Source organism: Vigna unguiculata, chromosome 9, assembly GCF_004118075.2.
Source record: "Vigna unguiculata cultivar IT97K-499-35 chromosome 9, ASM411807v1, whole genome shotgun sequence".
NCBI lineage: Eukaryota > Viridiplantae > Streptophyta > Magnoliopsida > Fabales > Fabaceae > Vigna > Vigna unguiculata.
In genome coordinates, this window is record NC_040287.1 from 23,041,970 (window position 1) to 23,062,318 (window position 20,349).

General features: G+C 38.4%; 3 protein-coding genes across 4 annotated transcripts; 2 read left to right on the forward strand and 1 right to left on the reverse strand.

Moving 5' to 3' along the window:
- Window positions 1–422: 422 nt before the first annotated feature.
- Window positions 423–2,381, forward strand: LOC114163570. Its single transcript, XM_028047875.1, has 5 exons — window positions 423–617; window positions 790–1,012; window positions 1,103–1,348; window positions 1,431–1,596; window positions 2,306–2,381. The coding sequence occupies exons 1-5, from the start codon at window positions 423–425 to the stop codon at window positions 2,379–2,381; spliced, it is 906 nt and encodes a 301-aa protein (XP_027903676.1).
- Window positions 2,382–9,670: 7,289 nt separating this feature from the next.
- Window positions 9,671–12,322, forward strand: LOC114164089 (transcription factor ICE1-like). The gene is given in 8 exon segments (XM_028048600.1): window positions 9,671–10,492; window positions 10,494–10,712; window positions 10,715–10,736; window positions 10,739–10,915; window positions 10,918–10,991; window positions 11,072–11,296; window positions 11,389–11,559; window positions 12,023–12,322. Coding segments are annotated over 8 exon segments (1,263 nt in total). The 5' UTR covers window positions 9,671–10,201; the 3' UTR covers window positions 12,107–12,322.
- A 618-nt stretch (window positions 12,323–12,940) lies between these two features.
- Window positions 12,941–17,958, reverse strand: LOC114164088 (auxin response factor 2A-like). 2 transcript variants are annotated; one of them, XM_028048598.1, is made up of 15 exons: window positions 17,590–17,958; window positions 17,393–17,505; window positions 17,052–17,147; window positions 16,903–16,959; window positions 16,641–16,796; window positions 16,457–16,541; window positions 16,277–16,367; window positions 16,032–16,196; window positions 15,767–15,886; window positions 15,355–15,430; window positions 15,104–15,275; window positions 14,081–15,015; window positions 13,814–14,004; window positions 13,490–13,704; window positions 12,941–13,330 (listed from the first exon to the last, which is right to left on the reverse strand). In XM_028048598.1, exons 1-14 carry the CDS (start codon window positions 17,678–17,680, stop codon window positions 13,521–13,523), a joined length of 2,532 nt encoding a protein of 843 aa, XP_027904399.1. In that variant the 5' UTR covers window positions 17,681–17,958; the 3' UTR covers window positions 12,941–13,330; window positions 13,490–13,520. The 2 variants fall into 2 exon arrangements, with proteins under 2 accessions (XP_027904399.1, XP_027904400.1); XM_028048599.1 differs by having other exon boundaries at window positions 14,081–15,012; window positions 17,590–17,955.
- Between the last annotated feature and the right edge of the window lie 2,391 nt (window positions 17,959–20,349).

Sequence of the window (20,349 nt, forward strand, 5' to 3'; positions counted from 1 at the left end):
GCCAAGGATTTCTTGATGGGAGGTGATGGGGTACTGAGATTCAGAGGCAGGGTTTGCATACCTGAAGATTTAGAGTTAAAGGGTATGATTCTTGAGGAAGGGCACAAGAGCCATTTTAGCATGCACCCAGGCATGACTAAAATGTATCATGATCTGAAGGAATCGTTCTGGTGGTCGGGCATGAAAGCAAGATGTCGCTCGATATGTATCGTCATGTTTAACCTGTCAGAAGGCTAAGTAGAACACCAGAGACCGGGGGAATGCTTCAGCAGCTTGAGATACCCGAGTGGAAATGGGATAGCATTGCTATGGACTTTGTCACCCATTTACCTCGGACCGTGAGAAACCACGATGCTATATAGGTGATAGTAGACCGCCTCACCAAGAGTGCTCACTTCCTAGCTGTAAACTTGAGGATGTCTATGGCGAAGCTAGCACAGTTGTATATCAGTGAGATCGTGAGGTTACATGGTGTACCATCGAGTATAGTCTCTGATAGAGACCCACGATTCACCTCCCGTTTTTGGCAGACGTTGCAGGATGCTATGGGTAGCAGGTTTGTTATGAGCTCCGCCTACCACCCTCAGATTGATGGGGCAGTCCGAAAGAACCATCCAGTCTCTTGAGGATCTTTTGCGGACGTGCGTGCTGGATCATCTGGGTGTGTGGGACGAGGTGCTGCCGTTGGTGGAGTTTGCATACAACAACAGCTTTCACACCAGTATTGGCATGGCACCTTATGAGGCCCTTTATGGCAGGAGATGAAGAACGCCTTTGTGCTGGTATCAGGATGGGGAATCAGTGGTGGTGGGACCAGAGCTTCTGAGACAAACCACTGAAAAGGTCAAGCTCATACAAGAAAGAATGAAAGCATCTCAAAGCAGGCAGAAATCATATGCTGATCAGAGGAGAAGACCTTTAGAGTTTGAACTAGGGGACCATGTTTTCTTGAGAATCACCCCGACTATTGGTGTGTGGGAAGAGCAATCCGCCAGAAGAAGCTGTCTCCTAGGTTCGTTGGTCCATACCAGATTCTGAGAAGAGTTGGACCAGTGGCATATGAGATTTTCCCTACCTCCTCTTCTGGCCAACCTCCATTCAGTGTTTCATGTATCCCAGCTCCGGAAGTATGTGCCCGACCCTTCCCATATACTCGAGATGGAAGATCTGCAGATTAGAGGGGATCTTACAGTGGAAGTCCAACCCGATAGTTTGGGAGATGTTCAGATGAGGCAGCTCAAAGGGAAATCCATCAGACTAGTCCAGGTCATCTGGGACAAGAGGACAGGTGATTCCACTTGGGAAGTAGAAGAAGACGTGAGAAAGTCATACCCATACTTGTTCTCTGGTAAGTCTCAATTTTCCCGGTCGAAAATTTTTGTTGTTAGGGAGAATGTAATACCCCTCTTTTGTTTCTCTTCCAAAAGCAGAAACACTCTTCTTCCTCATTTCTTCCACTCTTCTCAACAACTCAAAACTCTCTCCCACTCTCTCTCCGTGCTGCCATCTCACAATTTCGTTTTTCCCTACTCAGACTCTGGAAGGACCAGCCAGCAGGACTCCCCACAATTCCTCCCTCAGTTTCCATCCTCTTAGGTAAGTCATATCTCCTTGGGTTCAAGTCCCGCTAGAATTCGCAAATTAACCCCTGAATTTCGAATCTGATCTTGTAATTCTTCATTCTCCCTGTTGTGGTGATAGATTCTCATAGGTTAAACTGAACATTCTGCTGCCTTGCCAATTTCTTGACTCTACCAAGTGGATTCTTGACAATTAGGTAAGGGAAGCTAACTTTGTAACTCATTTTGGTGTGAATTGTGTTGTGAGTGCTTTAATTGCATGATTGCTTGTTTAATGATGTTTGAGACCACTGGTGTGTGAATTTGAGTGGGGGATGTTCTTGAGCGAGCTTGCATGTGCAGAACAGGGAGGATTTTCTGGTAGTTTCGCCTAGGCGAGTTAGTCTCGCCTGAGCGAAAATACCAGAAGCTCACCCCTGTCATGTGCGAAATCTCGCCTAGGCGAGCTGGAGTCGCCTGAGCCGAGATGACATCTCGCCTAGACGAGCCAGTTTAGCCTAAGCGAGAGTTCGCCCAGGAATTGTGATTCACCATTGTATGATGTCTCGCCCAGGCGAGATCAACTCGCCTAAGCGAGATAGACTCTCTAGCTTAGGCGAGACTCTCTAGCCTAAGCGAGAACCCCTGCAAAAGTTAATTTCTTACTGTTTGGCTTACATAAGGCTATGTTGATTTCTTCAAAAATGATTATAATTGATCTTGTATGTGATCTTTATGCATGATAGACTGTGTGATGGAATTGAGTGCGAAATTGATGTAAATGGAAATATGTTGGAGTTAGGACCTCAAGGGAAGTCCTAAGGAATGCGTTTTTAGTGTATGTAATGGCATGAGGACTCAGATTGGTGACATCCTGACGCTCCTAGTAACCATTAAGACTCACGTAGAGTATGATGGATTACGTCGGGGGAGTAGCAGGAGGTCCTGGTCTATGATTCCGATCCATCATAGAGGTGATGGGATTTACCTTGAGAGTGGTTGGGTGAATACCCTTGTGCCTAAAACTCTGCAGAGTTTAGGAATCATCTCAAGTGCAAGTCACCAAGAGCTCCAATGCCACTTACATAATCCGGATATCGAGTCTAGAATGAAGTGTGGTGTTATGGTCAGGATAAATTGGATGATTCATTTGATTGTGAAATGAAAGTTGTTTTCTGCCTTAGTATAAAAATTGCATGTTTTGTTTTTCGTTCAAGTTAGCTTACCCTTCCAGTTCTTTTGTGTCTCGTGTGTCCTTTACTTTTGCAATGATCGTCCCTATTGAATGGCGTGAGCAAATAAAAGTGCAGGTGAAGATCCATCCTTCCTTGACAGGCGTTGATTGGATTTCCAAGATGTTTCTAGCAGTATTAGTCTTGTGATCCCCTGTAGATTCTTAGGGTGTTTTGTAACCCTTGTTTAGTGAAACCTATATGTATGGTTATTTTGAGGATGACTGTATCATATTTTTCAACCTACGTCATCATCTGCTTCTGAATCATCAAAAATTTAAATGTTTTGTCTAATAGTTAAAAACTATCAAAATGGGATGTTACAATTTTGGTACAGCACAACTGGTCAGGTTTGGGTTCGATACCCACTGACAACAACCTGACATGCTCTCAGTTGGAGATCTGCAGCCCAATACACACCAACCCCTCGCCCCAAGTGTCCCCCCACTTCGCAAGGCAGGTTATTGTCAGTGGGTATCGAACCCCAAACCTGACCTTTAACACCCTGGCGAACCAGAAGATGTTACCAGTTGCGCTGCAATAAATCACCTTATTTATTTTTTTAAATTAAATTTATTTTCGTTAGTGCTTATCTCGTTTAGTCATTTATTATTGTATAATGACTCGTATTATTATCAGAATTACTTGTTTTCTTTTTCTCAATTAAGAATAAACATAAGGATAAGGTAGTGATTGACAATTTTGTTAGGGTAACAAAAACATTTGATCAAATTTATGTATTTTTAAACACAACTAAATGTTTAATCTACATAATTATTTTGTATGATGGTGGTCATAAATCCATGGATTTTCTTTCATCAAGAGAATTCTAAGATTTTCTAGTGCTCACAAATTAATAATATAGGATTACAAGATTTTCTTAAATGATCAAGATAAAATTTGGTATGGATGCTATTGTTGTTTTTAAACCTGAAAAGAAAATAAAAACATGGTAAATTGAAAATAATTCAATATTATAAATTGTATTAATACATAACTATTGATGATATAATTTATACACATAGCTAATATAAATCGTCTTTTCTTAAACTTTAGTCATAATATTTGATCTTCTTATTATATTCATTTTGCAATAAAAATTTATAAAGAATTAGTTTTAAAAGTTGAAAATAATTTATAATATAGAACATGAATATATATATATATATATATATATATATATATATATATATTATATATATATATATATATATATATATGATATTGATATATAAGGTTACTTAATAGACTATGAATATTTAAATAATTGAAATGGAGACGGAGATAATGTGAGGATGGGTATTATGATGAGCATAAGGACGGGGATGGGGACAAAATGAATACATACATCCTCATTCCCATCTCCATATCCAATTAAAAAAGTTGGATATTTTTCATATCATATACATACCCAGTCAATGTGGAAATTCCTCGTCAAAATGAAACAGATTCGAACAATATCCATGGGAGTGAATTTATTTGTCATCCATAATTATAAGTAATGTGTACCACACCTAGTCGGCCTAGCTAGGGATGTCAACGGGGCGGGTAGGGTACGGGTAGTAGTTCCCCGTACCCTACCCGCTGAATAAATATTCGCCCCGTACCCGTACCCATATCCGTCGGGTATCCGTTATGCGGGTACCCGTCTATTTTTTCATATCCGCGGGTATCACGGGTACCCGCGGGTATTTACAAAAATATTTAAAAAATAATTATTTAACCATAATTATTGTTTGGATCAACAAATTCCCTTTCTCCCGATTGATTCTTAAAAAACAAACAAATAAAAAATCACTACCAATTTATATTGTAGTTTATTTTTGAATAAAATATTAAAGAAATTACTAACTTCATCAATATCCACCTCTTGTAACATTGTATAAAGTTTCATGTTGTCCAATTTTAATCTAGAAGAGCCTTAAAACATAAGGAGTTTAGTAAAAAATTCTAACAATCACTTAATTAAAATATCTAAGTAAAAATGTTAATTTCATTACCTTCCATATTGGTCCATAACCAGTCTTAGAGACACATCAATGCCTCCACAGTATATGGAAGTAATTTACTCATTTGTGGGGTAAGAATCTGACCACCATTATTGAATGAAGACTCATAATGTTTTTACTAATATATATATATATATATATATATATATATATACACTTTTTCTGAATTAAAGTTTTTACTAATATAATAAAGACTCATAATGTTTTGACTCATTTGTGGGGTAATAATTTTTCTGAATTAAAGTTTAGCGGGTACGGGTATCCACGGGTACGGATACTATGATATCCGTACCCGCCCCGTTAACATGCGGGTATCAAAAATACCCATACCCACAGATAACGGGTATCCATTTTTAATATTCATTTTCTATCTGTTGCGGGTTTTATCCGCGGATACCCGCGGGTACGGATTTTTTTGACATCTCTGGGCCTAGCCGAATAATAACCATAAAAACCGTCTATGTAACTACCAAGGATGTAAATAATAACAATCATCATACACACGCTAAGTGAATCAAGTAACCAGCCTAAGCCGCTAAAGAGCAACATCGACCGAACACACTAAAAGAACAACAGCGGCCTAAGCCGCTAAGAGTAACCGGTCTAGGCCGGTAACTCTAGGAAAACTAAGCAAGAACCTGGAAAATTTGGAACATCAATGGTAAGACTCATAGGGCCCACGATGATCGAACTAAAGGGCCTGGTTAAGGCCCAACCCCACTTATGGCCCAAACAAGGGCCCAGCCCATGACGTGGCCAGACATAATTAATAATCTATAAATATACATGGATCCCACGAATTAAAGTATGCATTCATTACTCTCCTAATCCACGAGATTTGACTTTCTAAGAGATTTTGCTGACTTGAGCTTCGGAGTCTCTTCTGCAGGTAAACCCCCTCGGGTCCAAACAATCACACCGAGATATCCATAGGCCACATGTATGGGCCGGGAGGAAGCCTACCGAGGAGATTGCGGACCAGAGTAAGGTAGCACTTGTGTCTGACATATCTTATTTGTTCTCTGCAGGAACATAATGTATAATCAATTATATGAATATATGAATTAAATTATGATATATTTTGTAATTATATAATTTATTTATTAAATTACGTAAGATAATTTTTTTTTTTAAGTTGGAACGGAAATCAAAACTAAGAAAGTCATGGATTCATGATTTGAGGGGCAAATTTTCAAACATATATGTCAAACCATATATGCCTTAACGAATTAAAATGTGAAAAGTAAGAGATTAAAAATGGTTTAAATATTATTTTATTCTTGTTTGGTCTAGTTTGTTCAATTTGATTCCTCTTGTTTTTGTACGTTCAACTTGATCAATTTTTTTCTAAATCATGTTCAATTTTGTCCTTTTCGTTGACGCTGTTTAAATTGATAATGACTGAGTGTACAAGCTGACACGGTTCACATTATGTGGAATTTTTTAATTATAATCGTTTGTGTTTGTTCAAATAAATTCCAATTTTAGTTAAATTTGTTCAATTTAGTTTCACCCTCCACTTCATCACCCTCACTTTCTATTTCATGACCATTCACCACTGCCACCACCACCATCACAACCAAAACCACCACCACAACCACCCTTTACAACCACCACTATCACCCCACCACCACACTAAAATCACATTACCACCATTACACTAAACCCACCAACCACACTCACAGTGGTAGGGTTTTAGTGTGATGATGGTGAATATGTTTTAGTGTGGTAGTGGTGGTGGTTGTAAGGGGTGGTTGCAAGGTGGTTGTGGTGGTGGTGGTTGTAGGGTGGGAGTGATGGTTTTAGTTTGTGGTGGTGGCGGCGATAGAGTTGTCAAAATGGATTAGAATCTCTGAGCCAACCAAGCTCAACACGAGTTCGGGCCGGGTTTGATTTTTTTTTTTTTACAAATTTCAATACCGGGGTTAATTTTTTTACCCTGCTCACCCGACTTGAACCCCAAAAAATAAAGGTTACACAAGTGTTTTTTTATTATGTTGGACTTTGCATTTGGGTCGGGTTGGGTTGCTTGTAATTTGTTGTTAGACAGTAATTTATATTTTTATTTATTTTGGTTGTATTAGGAGTTTAATTTAGTTTTTTTGTGACTGGAAAAAAAATTGTATTTTTTAATTAAGTGAGTCAATAAGCCAACTGGTTTAACCACTAACCCGCGATGGACTGTGTCGGGTTCAAATTTTTTTAGCTCACTAATAAGTGAGCTAGGTTGGATTAGCTCACTAAGTGGCCAACCCGTGATGGGTCGAGCCGGGTGACCCGCTCTGAAAGCTCTAGGCAGTAGCAGTGGTGGTAATGGCAATGGTGAAAGGTCATGAAATAGAGAGTGACAATGATGAAGAAGTCCATGGTGATGGTCATGATGAAGAAGTCCATGGTGATGGTCATGATGAAGTGAATGTTGAGGATAATGAGTGGAAGGTGAGACTAAAGTGAACAAATTTAACTAAATAAAGACTTATTTGAACAAATCACAAGCAATTATAATTAAAACAGTCCACGTAATATAAGTTGTTTCCACTTGTATACTCTATCATTATCAATTTAAACAGTATAAAAAAACAAAATTAAAGATTATTTAATAAAACAAGAACTAAATTAAACGCTAAAAAAGAATAATTAATTAAACAAACCGAATCCAAAATAGTATTTAAACCTTAAAAAAATCATTAGAATCCTGTATGCGTGGAAAATAGTATGATTGTATTATCGATATAAATAATATCTAGAGTATGTTATTGGGTGAATAAAATGGGGCTAGTATGCTGTACGGGTGGAAAATTCGAAGCAGTGGCTTTTAATTTTGGAAAGATGATTGATAATTTGTATCATTCCCATCATAAGCAGAACAGTCGGGCCAATTTTTCTGAGAAATTAAGTGATAATGTCGAAAAAGTGTTGAGAGAAAGAAAGGAAATGGCAAGTAATAAAATAAAAGTGTTTTCCCTTGAACATGATTTCTGAATCCCAGCGAAGAATTGAAACATGTAGTGACTAAGACATAACCAGGAGAGAAGGCAAATTAAGGTTGTATGCCCCATCTTCACGAGGTTAGTGGAGAAATAATAAAGTTTCATCTTTCCTTCCCTACACTGTACCCACACAACTCACTGCACCTTATTTAAGATTCTGTCCCACTCCTATTTCTTCTTACACTACACCAAATCTTCTACCATTTTAATTCAATTTCTAGCATTCAATTCTTCCCCAGTTTTACACATGGATGATGTAAATACATTTACAAACCTGTGGACCCAATTCCTATTCCTATTTCTTCCCCAAATATTGCATGTTTCAACACCACACTCTCCCATGTAGATCAACAATAATTTTCAATGCAAAACTTCAGAGTATGTGAGGATAATTCTCCCAACATATAAAATTCACTTTTAAGGAAATTTAATCATTTATTGTTGGAGTTTGAGCCAAGTGTTAGTTAATTGGATATTGCATTTTAATATTTTGAGAGGTGTTATAGTTGCGATTGGGTAGTAACTGCGGTGACCAGAAAAAGCTTCACGAGATACTTGGGATTCTATTACATATTTTCAGCTTCCCTCTCTTAATTCTCACTACTCTCTCATTATTGGATTCTCTCCACACTTTTCTACCATCTTCCTAATATTGCATCACAAATTCAAATGTCAAAATCACAATTATCAATTCTATCTCAAACTCTTTTTCTCCACCTCCAAGTTTTGCAATTTCTTACAAACCTTATCCACCTATTTTATTATTTATTTACAATTTTAGTTTGATTGCACTTATAATTTTCAATCCTCGTTTAATTTTGTATTGTTTAGTTTTTTTTTTTCTCTTTGACTTTATAACTTTAAATATTATGAAGATACAACACATATTGATGTGTATGTGGCTGCCTTTTTATTGATTTTTTTTAACTATTAAACTTAGTGTTGGCTTCTCATAGGTCATAGCCATTGCATTTATGATGTGAATTAGACACAATACACTTATCCAAATTCCATTTATGGTGACATTAAGTTAAGTTAAGTACATGCATTTGAGGAGCTTAATTAGTAACTCTTGATCCTAATAAAATATAGATTGAAAAAGAAAGGAAACAAATTAAGCTTACTACTATAGTGTTAGCTTTGAGAATTGGAGAAGTTGATTATTTTGTTCCCTAGTACCATAAGAGTTGGCTTTTGCATGCAATGACAAAACTTTTAAATTCTCGCAGTTACTCTTATCCAAACCAAGAATGCTGCTGTATAGACAAAAGCCTAGGTTTCGCACCTTCTAATGAATTTCAGATTGCTCAAGAATTCTTCGTTTTTTGTTTTGTGTCAAATAATGTTCACGTGGTCACAGTCATGTCACACGAGCGAATAACTTATAAGTTTTTTTAATGTCATAAGTGAGTGTTTGCATTGGAGTTTCTTCAAATTATCTGCATAATAGTGGCTAAAGTAATTCAGATGATGAGGGTAAACCATTCTTCCAAAATTTATCAAACATGTTGCAACATTACTAACAATCACTCTTAATGAAGAAGCAAACTTTCCCCAAAATCACTTCTAAGATTTTCTTTCTTCCGTAAATCAGAATTAAAATTTGTATAAACTAATTATAAAAATATTTCATTTTTTTCAAATTTGAAATTGCGCTTAAGTGATTTTTAGCTTAACTGAAGCATTACCCATTTGTTTTAGGCTTTTATATTTTTCCAAATCAATTAATGTTTTAGAGTTTTAAAACAAAGTTAATTGATTTTGTAATGCGAAGAATTAATTAGTTCCAGGTTCAGGATGAAATAATCACAGGTCTCTACTTAAATTGATTTAATAAATTTTGATTAAAATGATGAATAAAAAGAGTGAGAGAGGGTTGGAGTTGGTTTCCACGTGGAGAAGGTGCAGAAGAGAAGCAGAAAGAGAAAGAGAAGAAAGAAAGAGGGTTAGTGGATATGTGGTGATTTGTTTCGCAGAGCTTCTTCTGCTGTAACGTTCCTTCTCTTAAACCAGCCATCGCAATCTCTCTCCAATGCCCTTTTCCTTCTGCAACCTCTTCCTCTTTTTCTCCATTCTCTCCCTTTAACTCCCTCTTCTTCTTTCTCACTTCATTTCTCTCGCAAAACGCCAACAACAACAACAACAACAACCTTCCTCCACAACCACAAAACCAGCCATGATGTCCAGAATCAACACAGTTGGATGGATGGAGGAACGTGAAGACGACAACAACTCCGCTTCTTGGCCAAGAAACAAGCCCACCAACACCATCATCGCCACCGACACAACACCCACAACAAAGCCAACAACAACAACAACAACAGCATCAGCAGCTGCTTTCGTAGAAAACAACAATACCCGCGACGACTTAGCTTCTCTCTGCGCCTTCAAGCCCATGCTGGAGCTGGACGATGAATGGTACATCAGCAACCACCACCACCATAACAGCCACCACTCCCAAGACATCACCTTCTCCCCCACCTTCCCCGACTCCGACAACCTCCTCCTCCCCGCCGTCGACTCCTCCTCCTCCTGCTCCCCTCCTCCTCCGTCTTCACCAACCTCGACCCTTCCTCCTCCACCTCCACTACTTCCTCCCTCCCAAGGCCCCCACTCTATCGTCACTCCTCAACCCCTTCGACATCCCCTTTCTTGACCCTCAAGCTTCCTCATCCTTCCCGCTTCTTCCCTCTGCCCATTTTCCCCTCCGACACGCCTCCTCAGACGGCCACCGCCACCGCCTTCGCCGGCTTCCACAGCCTCGAAGACGGGTCCTCGAAACCTCTCTTTCACCAGCGCTCCAAGATTCTGCGGCCCCTGGAGTCCCTGCCCCCCTCCGGGCGGCACCCACGCTCTTTCAGAAGAGGGCGGCGCTGGAGGAAGAACATGTCTGCCGGGGAAGGGAGTGAGAAGAAGAGGAAGGAGAGGAGGAGGTGGTGGAGGATGTGAGTTTGACGGGTCTGGGTTGAACTATGATTCTGATGATTTGACTGAGATTAATAACAACAGTGGTAGGGTGGATGAGGGTAGTGCTAAGAACGGTGGGAACAGTTCCAATGGCAACAGTAGCGTGACTGGGTTGGATCAGAAAGGGAAGAAAAAGGGAATGCCTGCTAAGAATTTGATGGCGAACGACGGCGCAGGAAGAAGCTCAATGATAGACTCTACATGCTTAGGTCCGTTGTTCCTAAGATTAGCAAAGTAAGTTTCATTTCTTGTCTTTGATAAACAGGCTTAGTGAATCTGTGGGTTGTACTCTATGACATGGTGTTGCTTTATAGATGGACAGGGCTTCAATTCTTGGGGATGCAATCGAGTATCTTAAGGAGCTTCTGCAAAGGATCAATGATCTTCATAACGAGTTGGAATCTACACCGCCTGGTTCTTCCCTCACCCCTTCCTCCAATTTCCATCCTTTGACGCCTACTCCTCCCACACTACCCAGTCGTATCAAAGAAGAATTGTGCCCCAGCTCATTGCCAAGCCCCAATGCTCAACCTGCTAGGGTAATCTTCTCTATGTTTTAAGATGCATTTTCATTGCTGTTAGTATGGTTTTATAGAACCTTTGCTTAATTCAATGCTTCGATTATACATAGGTTGAGGTTCGTTTACGCGAAGGAAGGGCTGTTAACATCCACATGTTTTGTGCCCGCAAGCCTGGTCTGTTGCTCTCAACCATGAGGGCTATGGACAACCTTGGATTAGACATTCAGCAGGCTGTTATCAGCTGCTTCAATGGTTTTGCTATGGACATTTTTCGAGCCGAGGTAAGAATTTTAGTTCATTTGAAGCTCAATTCCGGTTACAAACTTTTAATAGTTAACACTTGCACACTTTTAATAAATATACATGCTACTGCAATGACGCGTAAACTTTATATTGTGCTTATATCTGACAAATTGGTACCTTAGTTCTTATTTGGAAATACCCTAAACTTTAATGAATTTATTTTAACTGTCAAGATCCATTATAAAATGCTTGTCATATTCTAATGATTTCCACACCCATTAATGATGGCTTAGGTGTTGGAATGATATTGTAGTTTCTGCATCTTAAGAACAATATTTGCTCTGTAGTTGTCATTAAGGTTAAAGCAACTGTTCAAGTAAATGTTAATTAAAAGGCAGTAAATAGTTTTTTGCTTAGTAAATAGAATTATTTATATAAAAAGTTACGAGTTCTATTAAAGTGATGACTGTTGTTTAAAGGCTACATATCCCTCTCTTTCAGCAATGCAAAGAAGGTCAGGATGTCCATCCGGAACAGATCAAAGCAGTTCTCTTGGATTCAGCTGGCTATAGTGGCATGATGTAACTAGTTTTGGCATGAGAAGAACTAGTGACTGCCATTTCTCTGTCAATTTGGCAAGTTAATCAGTTTTTACTTTGAATGAATGGCAAGTTTTTACTTTGTAATGTCCAATATTCAAGTGTACGATACTAGCTAGCTCTGGTTTTAAGTTGAGGTAGAAAAAATTTTCACATGAATTTTACTCTCGCAGCGGCAGTTACTGCCTCGTACCTTTTCGCATGTTCGTGACCCACCCAAAGTAGATGATACTGAGTTCAATTAGTTCAGTGACATTTCTGAGGCGCGTTTAGACCATGTGCTTCGTATTTATATTTTGTCCAACCTATTGTGCTCTTTATACGCTTTTCAACAAGGGACAAAACTTTAAAGCAGCTTTCATTTTTGTGCTTCTTCCGCCCGATTAAGCATGGTCATCACACACTTATTGTATCTTTTCATTATATCTTTCCTTTTAAAACCAAAAAAGTAGTGGAGAAACTAAAGGAGAGAGAATCGAGCATCGACGTCAAAATTGGCAAAATTAAAGGTTTCGGTTGACTATCCACTAGACCACGATGAAAGGAAATCCATGGGTCTAATATGGTTGCTAATGCACTGACCCTGGAAATAATTTCCATTACTTATATGGACTTTTCAAGACAGTAATTGACCTACTGTTACAGGTAAAAGCTAATTGGCCTATTGGCACAGGAAACATCTAATTGACCTTGACACAGTTCTCATAAGCACTCTCTAATCATGTATACAAACAATACATAATTCGTTTCCACCAGTTACAAAGTGGCCTCAATGGAATATCAAGAATTTCCATCTCACAAATTATGATTAATAAGAATAGAAAGTAAAATGAAATAAAGTGGATAGCAACCATAAAAGCGCCCTTTGTATAAAATTTCATTACATTAACGGTTGTTCAGAGGATGGGAGAGAAACAACTATGTACAACAACTACTACAAGTGGGATTGGTCTAAAAAAGGCAAGGTGGATATCACCTCGCTCAAAACACAATTGATTACATCCTAAGAGATCGTATAACTGGGCAGACAATATACTACTAATTCCGGGATTTCAAAAATTGGACGGATACTCTTTCATGCCGTGCCATACCATCTATATATATATATATATTTGATTTCAAGCAGTCAGCCTCCATTATAATTCGTCTTGTTATGTTCTCCATCTGGATGGATGGGTTCATGACAATTTCATACTTTCCAGCCCGGAATCTGTGTGGACATGAGAATAAAACATTACACCATGAAATTCCACAAACTAAACTAGATTGAAAAAATTCATGTATGGTAACAATTACGTGGGCCAATTTTGATCTGGACATCTAAAATCATTGAATCCAATGTTAACTGGGATGGGAGGCAGAAATTAACCTGAAAGCTGCGAAACTCAATCTACTAATCATCACGCGTCAAGGCAATTTTCATAATTGAACTTTTGAAGCGGCAGACGTTTAACATCTTTTGCATCTGCACCTTCACTACCCGACAGGTTCTCTTCATTTTTCGAGCTCAGGGTACCAGGGCTCATTTTCTGGATCTCCTCCTTAGGGTAGATGTAAATTTTGCGAACCATGGCACAGAATTCCCTGAATCGAAAATATAGAATAATATAAATTCAGCCCCACAGTCAAGGAAAAGTGAAACATTTAAATAATAAGTTAACCAAGCATTTAGAATGAAAATACAGATCCTTACTGCCACGGATCATCGCCTACAAGCATCATATCACCCTCATTATCAGTATAGACAATAAGCCAATCTTTTTTAGTTGACAATAACTCTCCCTCAAATTCAAACAGCTGATCCAATTCAGCCACTAATTCATCATAGCCGGTGTACTTCGTAAGGTCCACTGACCTACCGAGTGCAATGCCCTTCTTGTGAACCTAAAACAAATAGCACGTGATTAATTATCCCCGATTTCTAGCTCTCATTTTTTATTCAAACTGTAAAGAATCTTACTTTAGTGCAACTCCTAGCGGAACTACTGAGGGGTTTAGCTTGACCATCTTTCGCATGCAGCTGAGAAGTCTGTAATGGTCTATCATGGTCATCAACAATTTGATCATCAGCAGTTTTTGAGCCCTTTGAGTGGTCTGACTTCTCATCATTTTCGGATGTTCTTTGTTGGTGTGGCGTAAGATGCATCTGACCAGTAGGTTCGTTCACATTTCTTTGCGATACAGAAGGCTCTGGTACAATAGGGCCACTGATAAGTGAGAAGCCAAATAGCTTACAGTCACCATCTTTTAACTTCACAGCCTCAAATGTTTTTGTTGACACTGGTTTTGACATAACTTCTCTTGAACAAGGACTTTGATATTGATTTAGGGGTGCAGATGGGGGTGGCATCAAGTTTCCATGTGAGTGCTCTACTTTATGACCATGCAGAGCAGGGTATTCACCAAATGCACTGTACCTCAAATTCCCTCGAGCTTGGTAAGTTGGATCACCACCATGTGCAGGACCTTTCGTATTAGAGTCCAATATATTCAATGAAAGACTGGAGGGCATTACAGGCCACGGCTGAGGCATGTGAAGTTTGCCTTCATGATCCGACGATTGCTTTCTAGTGGGATAAGCTACAGGGCTCATTTGATCCATCAAGGATGAATGAGAAGGATCCCCTCCGGCCCCAAAGCTTGAAAGAAGATCAGAATATGTTGGCTCGTTCCTCCCCATTGACATCCAGCTCTCCGTCCCATACCTCCTTGACGTAGAAGCATCAATCTTTTCATCATCTACTGCAGCAGGCGGCCAAACAACAGATTTCTCAGCAGCATCAGAGTCATTGCTTTCACCAAAATTGCCTCTCAAGGTCGAGAATTCTTGACCTTGCAAGACCCTTGGAAACCCATTTGCCGGTGAAGGGTCTACGCTTACTTTAGATGATGCTGCTAATCACCAAAAACATATCAGGACTCAACCACATTTTCTTTTTGCAATTCAAGAGAGCTTTTTTGTAAAAGAATCAAATAATCATACCTTCTCGAGTAAGGACAGATGAATCTGGAGATGAAGGAACTGCGTTAGACCGAGGCCTTTTAGTCCTGGGCATTGAAAGAGGATTTAGAGCCGGAGGCGCAAGAGCAGGCTCTATTTTCCATGGGGAAACTCTCTCAGGACGAGGGGTGTTAGATGTTTCATCCCATCTCACCTGAACAAGAGTAACAGGGTTATAACGAGCCTAGTTTTTAACAAGACAAAAAATGTAGCAAGAGGACTGGTGATACAACCTTGAGGCATCTCCATTTGGATTCTCTCCACCTGTTGGGATCAGAATCTTCAATTCCAACAATTGTACCAGTAAACCTACAATTTTAACAAGCCTTGTCAAGTATTAGGATTATATAAAAGTTAGTGCTATTGTGTCATTATAATACAGAATTACTGATGTTAGTTAATAGCTGCAGCTGTTAATTAGTTACAAATTTGATGTATAAATAACGTTGATGTATCTATTGGGTCTCGTATAAATAATATTGGTATCTCTCGATGATTAAGATTAATCAATGCATCATTTATTTTCCAGAATCAAGGGATTTCTTCGATTGGAGTTGAATATTTATATTACGAGGCAAGCAAAAAATCAGCAGCATATTCTATGACAATAAAATCAGAGATCAAGACAACACCAATCGCTCATACCTCTGCTCTGGAGCCTCTTCACCTTCAAATCTCATTTTGAACCGCATCCCGATGGTATAACTGTTTTTGAGAGACTCCATATATTGGTCATACGGAACAATAAATTCAGCGGGACTAGTCCTGCAAAATAATGACATTGTAAGTGCTGTGTCGGAAATGAATCAATTACAAAAACCCTCAACATGCCGTCGGCCCACAAGCGCTAGGAGGTCAGACTAAAACCACCATATCAGTTTCAACATAGTTTTAGGAATAATTTACAAACCTAGGCTTGTAATAGACAGTGAAGATTGTCCCCGTCAAGATGGCATGCCAAGCAGTTGCAAGGACCCCAAGATGCATGCTGTGACTTGAGATCACTGAGGATGGAACATTACCCTGTTGTCTCATTGCTCGCCTGACACCAACTCGAAGTTCCCCGTTTTCACCTCTGCAAAATCCCCAAATTAGTTCCCTTCCAGAGTAAAATAACCAGAACAATCTGAAACCCTAATTCAGGGTAGAACAAACCTAAGAAATATAAACGCATCCCCAGCGACAAGCCTTTTGGAGCTAACAAAAACACTCCAACCACTCTGAAGCAAGTGTCTACGGGGCTGACCTGAAATTCACCCGACCCATCAGTAACAATCGATAGACACGACAGAATATAACAACAAAGGTACTACGTAACGATGAGAGAGTAATTACCCCGAAAGATATGTTTAAATCGCCATTCGTTTCCATGAAGATCCTTAGCTGCCAATTCCTGAGTGGGTGGCTGCTTCGACATATCCTGTCAATAAACACGCCACTCATCCAGCGTCAGCCAGCATGTAATGACACGCTTGAACCAAGTACGAGGAGGAGGAGAAAAAAGGGCAAGAAACCAAACCAGAGGGGGAAGGCATTCATCAGCATGCCGTCTCAGCACGGAAAAGCCACCATGGGTACTGGTGTCGGACGCTGTCAGGGTTTTACAGAAAGAATGAACGTGAAACCGCGGAGGCGGAGGCGGTGGCGGTTCTTTCTCCACGTCATTCTCATTTTGCTATCATCCCCACCACAAAAAAAAAAATAAAAAATCATAAGCATAACATTCTCACCCAATTACTCACTCTCTATTACAAACAAGCTATTGAGATGAGGAAACTCACATTTGGCTCCGGAAGCAAGGTGACCTGAGCGAACACCTCATCCGTGTCGGGCTCGGCCTGAAAAACCACTGACTTTTTTTAGGATTGCTTTGTTCTAAAGCATGGGAATTTTTAATAGCGAAAAAGTGTCACAGATCGAACAACACTACCTTCAGCTGCACGTTGATGACCCGACAAAGGATCTTGGGTGGGAGATCGTAAACCGGCATGTGCTGGTCCGCCACCTGATTCGTCGACGCCTCAACCTAGTTCACACCCAAACAAAATATAAGCACAACACTCAAAAGAACTAAAACAAAACCAAAACCAAACCCATCTCACTCCAATCCACCAACAACGCCACAATTTTACTCCCAAAAAGGCAACAAGCGAAGCTCGTCTCAAATCTGAGCTATGACTCCAAAAAGGAAACCATATTGTCAAACATAAACAAACCAAGACGAGTTCGAGTAAAGAATGAACAAATTAACTAATTAGTTAATTGAATTACCTGCTCGATATGTCCCTGAGGAAAATAAAACACGCGCTCTCCTTCGCGCGGCACGGTCACGAGAGGACCGGCACACGCGTGCCACAGTTCCCTGAAAAGTGCAGCTTCTGCGTCTAACAAAAAGAAAAAGAAAACGATTACAACTTTCACTCCACAGAAGGAACCAACCTACGCCACGTTCGGAGCTGTCTCCCTACCTTTGGCCGTGGCCGGCGCCTGAGCCTCCACAGCTCCGCCGTCGATATGGTTCGAGCAATTTCCCTTCATCGTCACCTCGGATGATGCCATTTCCACAGACCTCACCACAGATCTCTCATCCGCAACACTCCTGGCGTAATCGTTCAGGGCCTTGGCAGGAAGAAACACAGAGATAAACCCAAATTCACTCAACAAGTTAACCTCGAAGCTGAGAGGTAAGAGAAGTGGTGGGTGAACAAACACTTGAGCAGTTATTGCAGGCGAAATTCCAAAATCTTGGTGCTCCGACCAAGAAGAAGAAGAAGATGACGAAGAAGCGTATGTTGTGTTGTGTGTGGCTTTTGGGATGTGGGGTTGAGACTTAACCAGAGTGGTCAAAACAGCGTGCAATGATTTCAACCGCGGTCAATCCCTTAACCAATCTGTGAGGAGGGTACCGGCATTTGGCAGTAAGTGTGGGCCCGTGACCGGACATAGGGGGTAAAGAGGATCCATAAATAAAGGCGGCTGGGGACAGAGAAGGGTATGGACGGCGTTAACGCGGTGTCGAGAGGGGATTGGATTGGCATGTAACGGCGTGTGTCGTGACGGTCGCTGGAAAGTTGTTCTGTTTTTATTGGGAAATGGCTTTGTCGTGCTATTAACGGGCAGCGCTTGATGGATGGATGCATAGATGGACGGAGTCGATTGGAATTGAATTGGATGCAAGCAAACAGCATTTGCATTTGCATCCCACACTCACACACTGCGCATCTTAACTACTTTTTCTTTTTTTTTTTCTTTTTTCTTTAATTCACATCTCGTCTTAATATCTCTTCTTCTCGAGATATCTCGTCGAGATGGAAAAATGTGTACCAATGGGAAACATTTGAAGACGCCCAAGTATGGAATGCAAGTAACAACTTCACCAAATTCCACCTTATTTAAATCTTTTTATTAAATGTTCTGTCAGACCACCAAATTTTTCCTACACTTCTAATCCAACACTTCAACTCTTTCTTTTTTCTTTCTATATAGATAGGAATTTTATTTTATGTCTATAAAACACACTCCATCTTCCTACGAACATATTCTTAAATAAATTACAACTTAATTATTTATAAGTAAATCAAGAAAAAAAAAACTAACTAGAGATGGTAATTTATAATTATATGTTTTACATTTAGTATTTATTTGACATAGACATAGAAACCCCATCCTCATGGGCCACCTCTCCCCTTATTCATTTCTATCTCTCATCTCAAGGTCAATTTTTCCTTGTCCCCATTACCTGAGTCCCCTAGCACGGATCTCACTTGTAAAAACAATAATAAATTAACTATTAATTCTTTTTTTCAATAAATGTTTTAATAAATTCAAGCTTTATAGTCAGTTTAAATAATAAAATAGTTGTCAGAAAGAGAAAGCTAAAGTTTACCAATATGTTATTCATTAAGCAAAGAAATTAATATCCCATATGTGTGTAAATATATTTTGAAACTAGGAGTATTTTCTTTTAAGAGTGTTTCTCTTTTTTCAAATATTTAAGGCACTGCACAGACAGAAAAATACGATCTTCAAATATAGTTTGAAAACTTTCTATATTTTCTAATGTAAGCAGTACTTATGAATTATGATAATCCTTGATTCATATTATTAAGATTAAAATAGGGCAAATTTACCAAAAATAATTGTTGGAGGAAAATAACAGTGAGAAAATTTGAATAATGTGGATCACATCCTCTCGATTATTGGATCCTTGACTGCAAAAGGGGATGGGTTTCAGTACATTTGTTCTCACTTTATGGTTGTCACGTTTGCTCCACGCATAGAATAACCTTTCAGATATATTTTAGTATTATAGTATCACCAATGATGTTTCATTAAACATATATTAATTTATCATAGTAATCTAACAACAACAATGTATATATAATTAAAGTAACTCCGATAATATAAAAAATCTGGAATTAGACAAAAAGTTTTGTATACCAGTTGAGCATCATTAATATTTACGTATTCACTCTGTATGACAAATACTTATACACAGGTGGCCATGCCATAATGTTGCATGTGCTAGCAATAAAAACTTCAATGAATTTTTCTATGAAGGACAAATCTTATTCACTTATTAATTTTCTCCCACACAAAATTGAATAAAAATATGGGATTAGAGTTGCCATAATAGATTCTTTCTTTAACTAAATACATAAAATAATCAGTTAATTATGGATATATTAAAACATTAATATTATTCTCTTATCAACAATTCACATGATATTTTATATTTTTTTCATCCTATTGCTTGTTGTAGTGTAAAATACTTACGTGATTGAAAATCATTCTCATTATGTTAAACATTCAAGATTACAAAAAATTTAAAAAATATTTATAATTTAGACATAGATTACTTCACTCTCCACAAGTTATTAGTTATGAGAATAAATTTTAAAGTAATGAAAGATAAAAAAAAAATGTATAAATAAGTTATAAATGTTTCATTTTTATTTCATTATGACTAAGTTATAAGTGTTTTGATATAATATTATTATAAATGTTGATAACCAAATAATTAATTTAAGTCAATTAAATTCTTGATTTATGTAAATAGTTTTTTATCAAAATTTTATTATACTTTTTAACATATATTTATATCTACTCAAATATTTATATATATATATATATATATATATATATATATATATATATATATATATATATATATATATATATATATTATAAAAGAATAAAAGTATGAAAAACACATAATAAGATGAACA

What these genes read in the sequence shown, in the direction of transcription:
- LOC114163570 (XM_028047875.1), top strand. Translation starts at nt 423, where the DNA reads ATGGCGAAGCTAGCACAGTTGTATATCAGTGAGATCGTGAGGTTACAT. An exon ending in CAGTCCGAAAGAACCATCCA is followed by an intron (nt 618 to 789) that starts GTCTCTTGAGGA and finishes TGCTGGTATCAG; the next exon opens with GATGGGGAATCAGTGGTGGT. An exon ending in CAGAAGAAGCTGTCTCCTAG is followed by an intron (nt 1,013 to 1,102) that starts GTTCGTTGGTCC and finishes ACCTCCATTCAG; the next exon opens with TGTTTCATGTATCCCAGCTC.
- LOC114164088 (XM_028048598.1), bottom strand. Translation starts at nt 17,680, where the DNA reads ATGGCATCATCCGAGGTGACGATGAAGGGAAATTGCTCGAACCATATC. An exon ending in CTCAGGGACATATCGAGCAG is followed by an intron (nt 17,148 to 17,392) that starts GTAATTCAATTA and finishes GGTGTGAACTAG; the next exon opens with GTTGAGGCGTCGACGAATCA. An exon ending in GATGCGTTTATATTTCTTAG is followed by an intron (nt 16,197 to 16,276) that starts GTTTGTTCTACC and finishes GGGATTTTGCAG; the next exon opens with AGGTGAAAACGGGGAACTTC.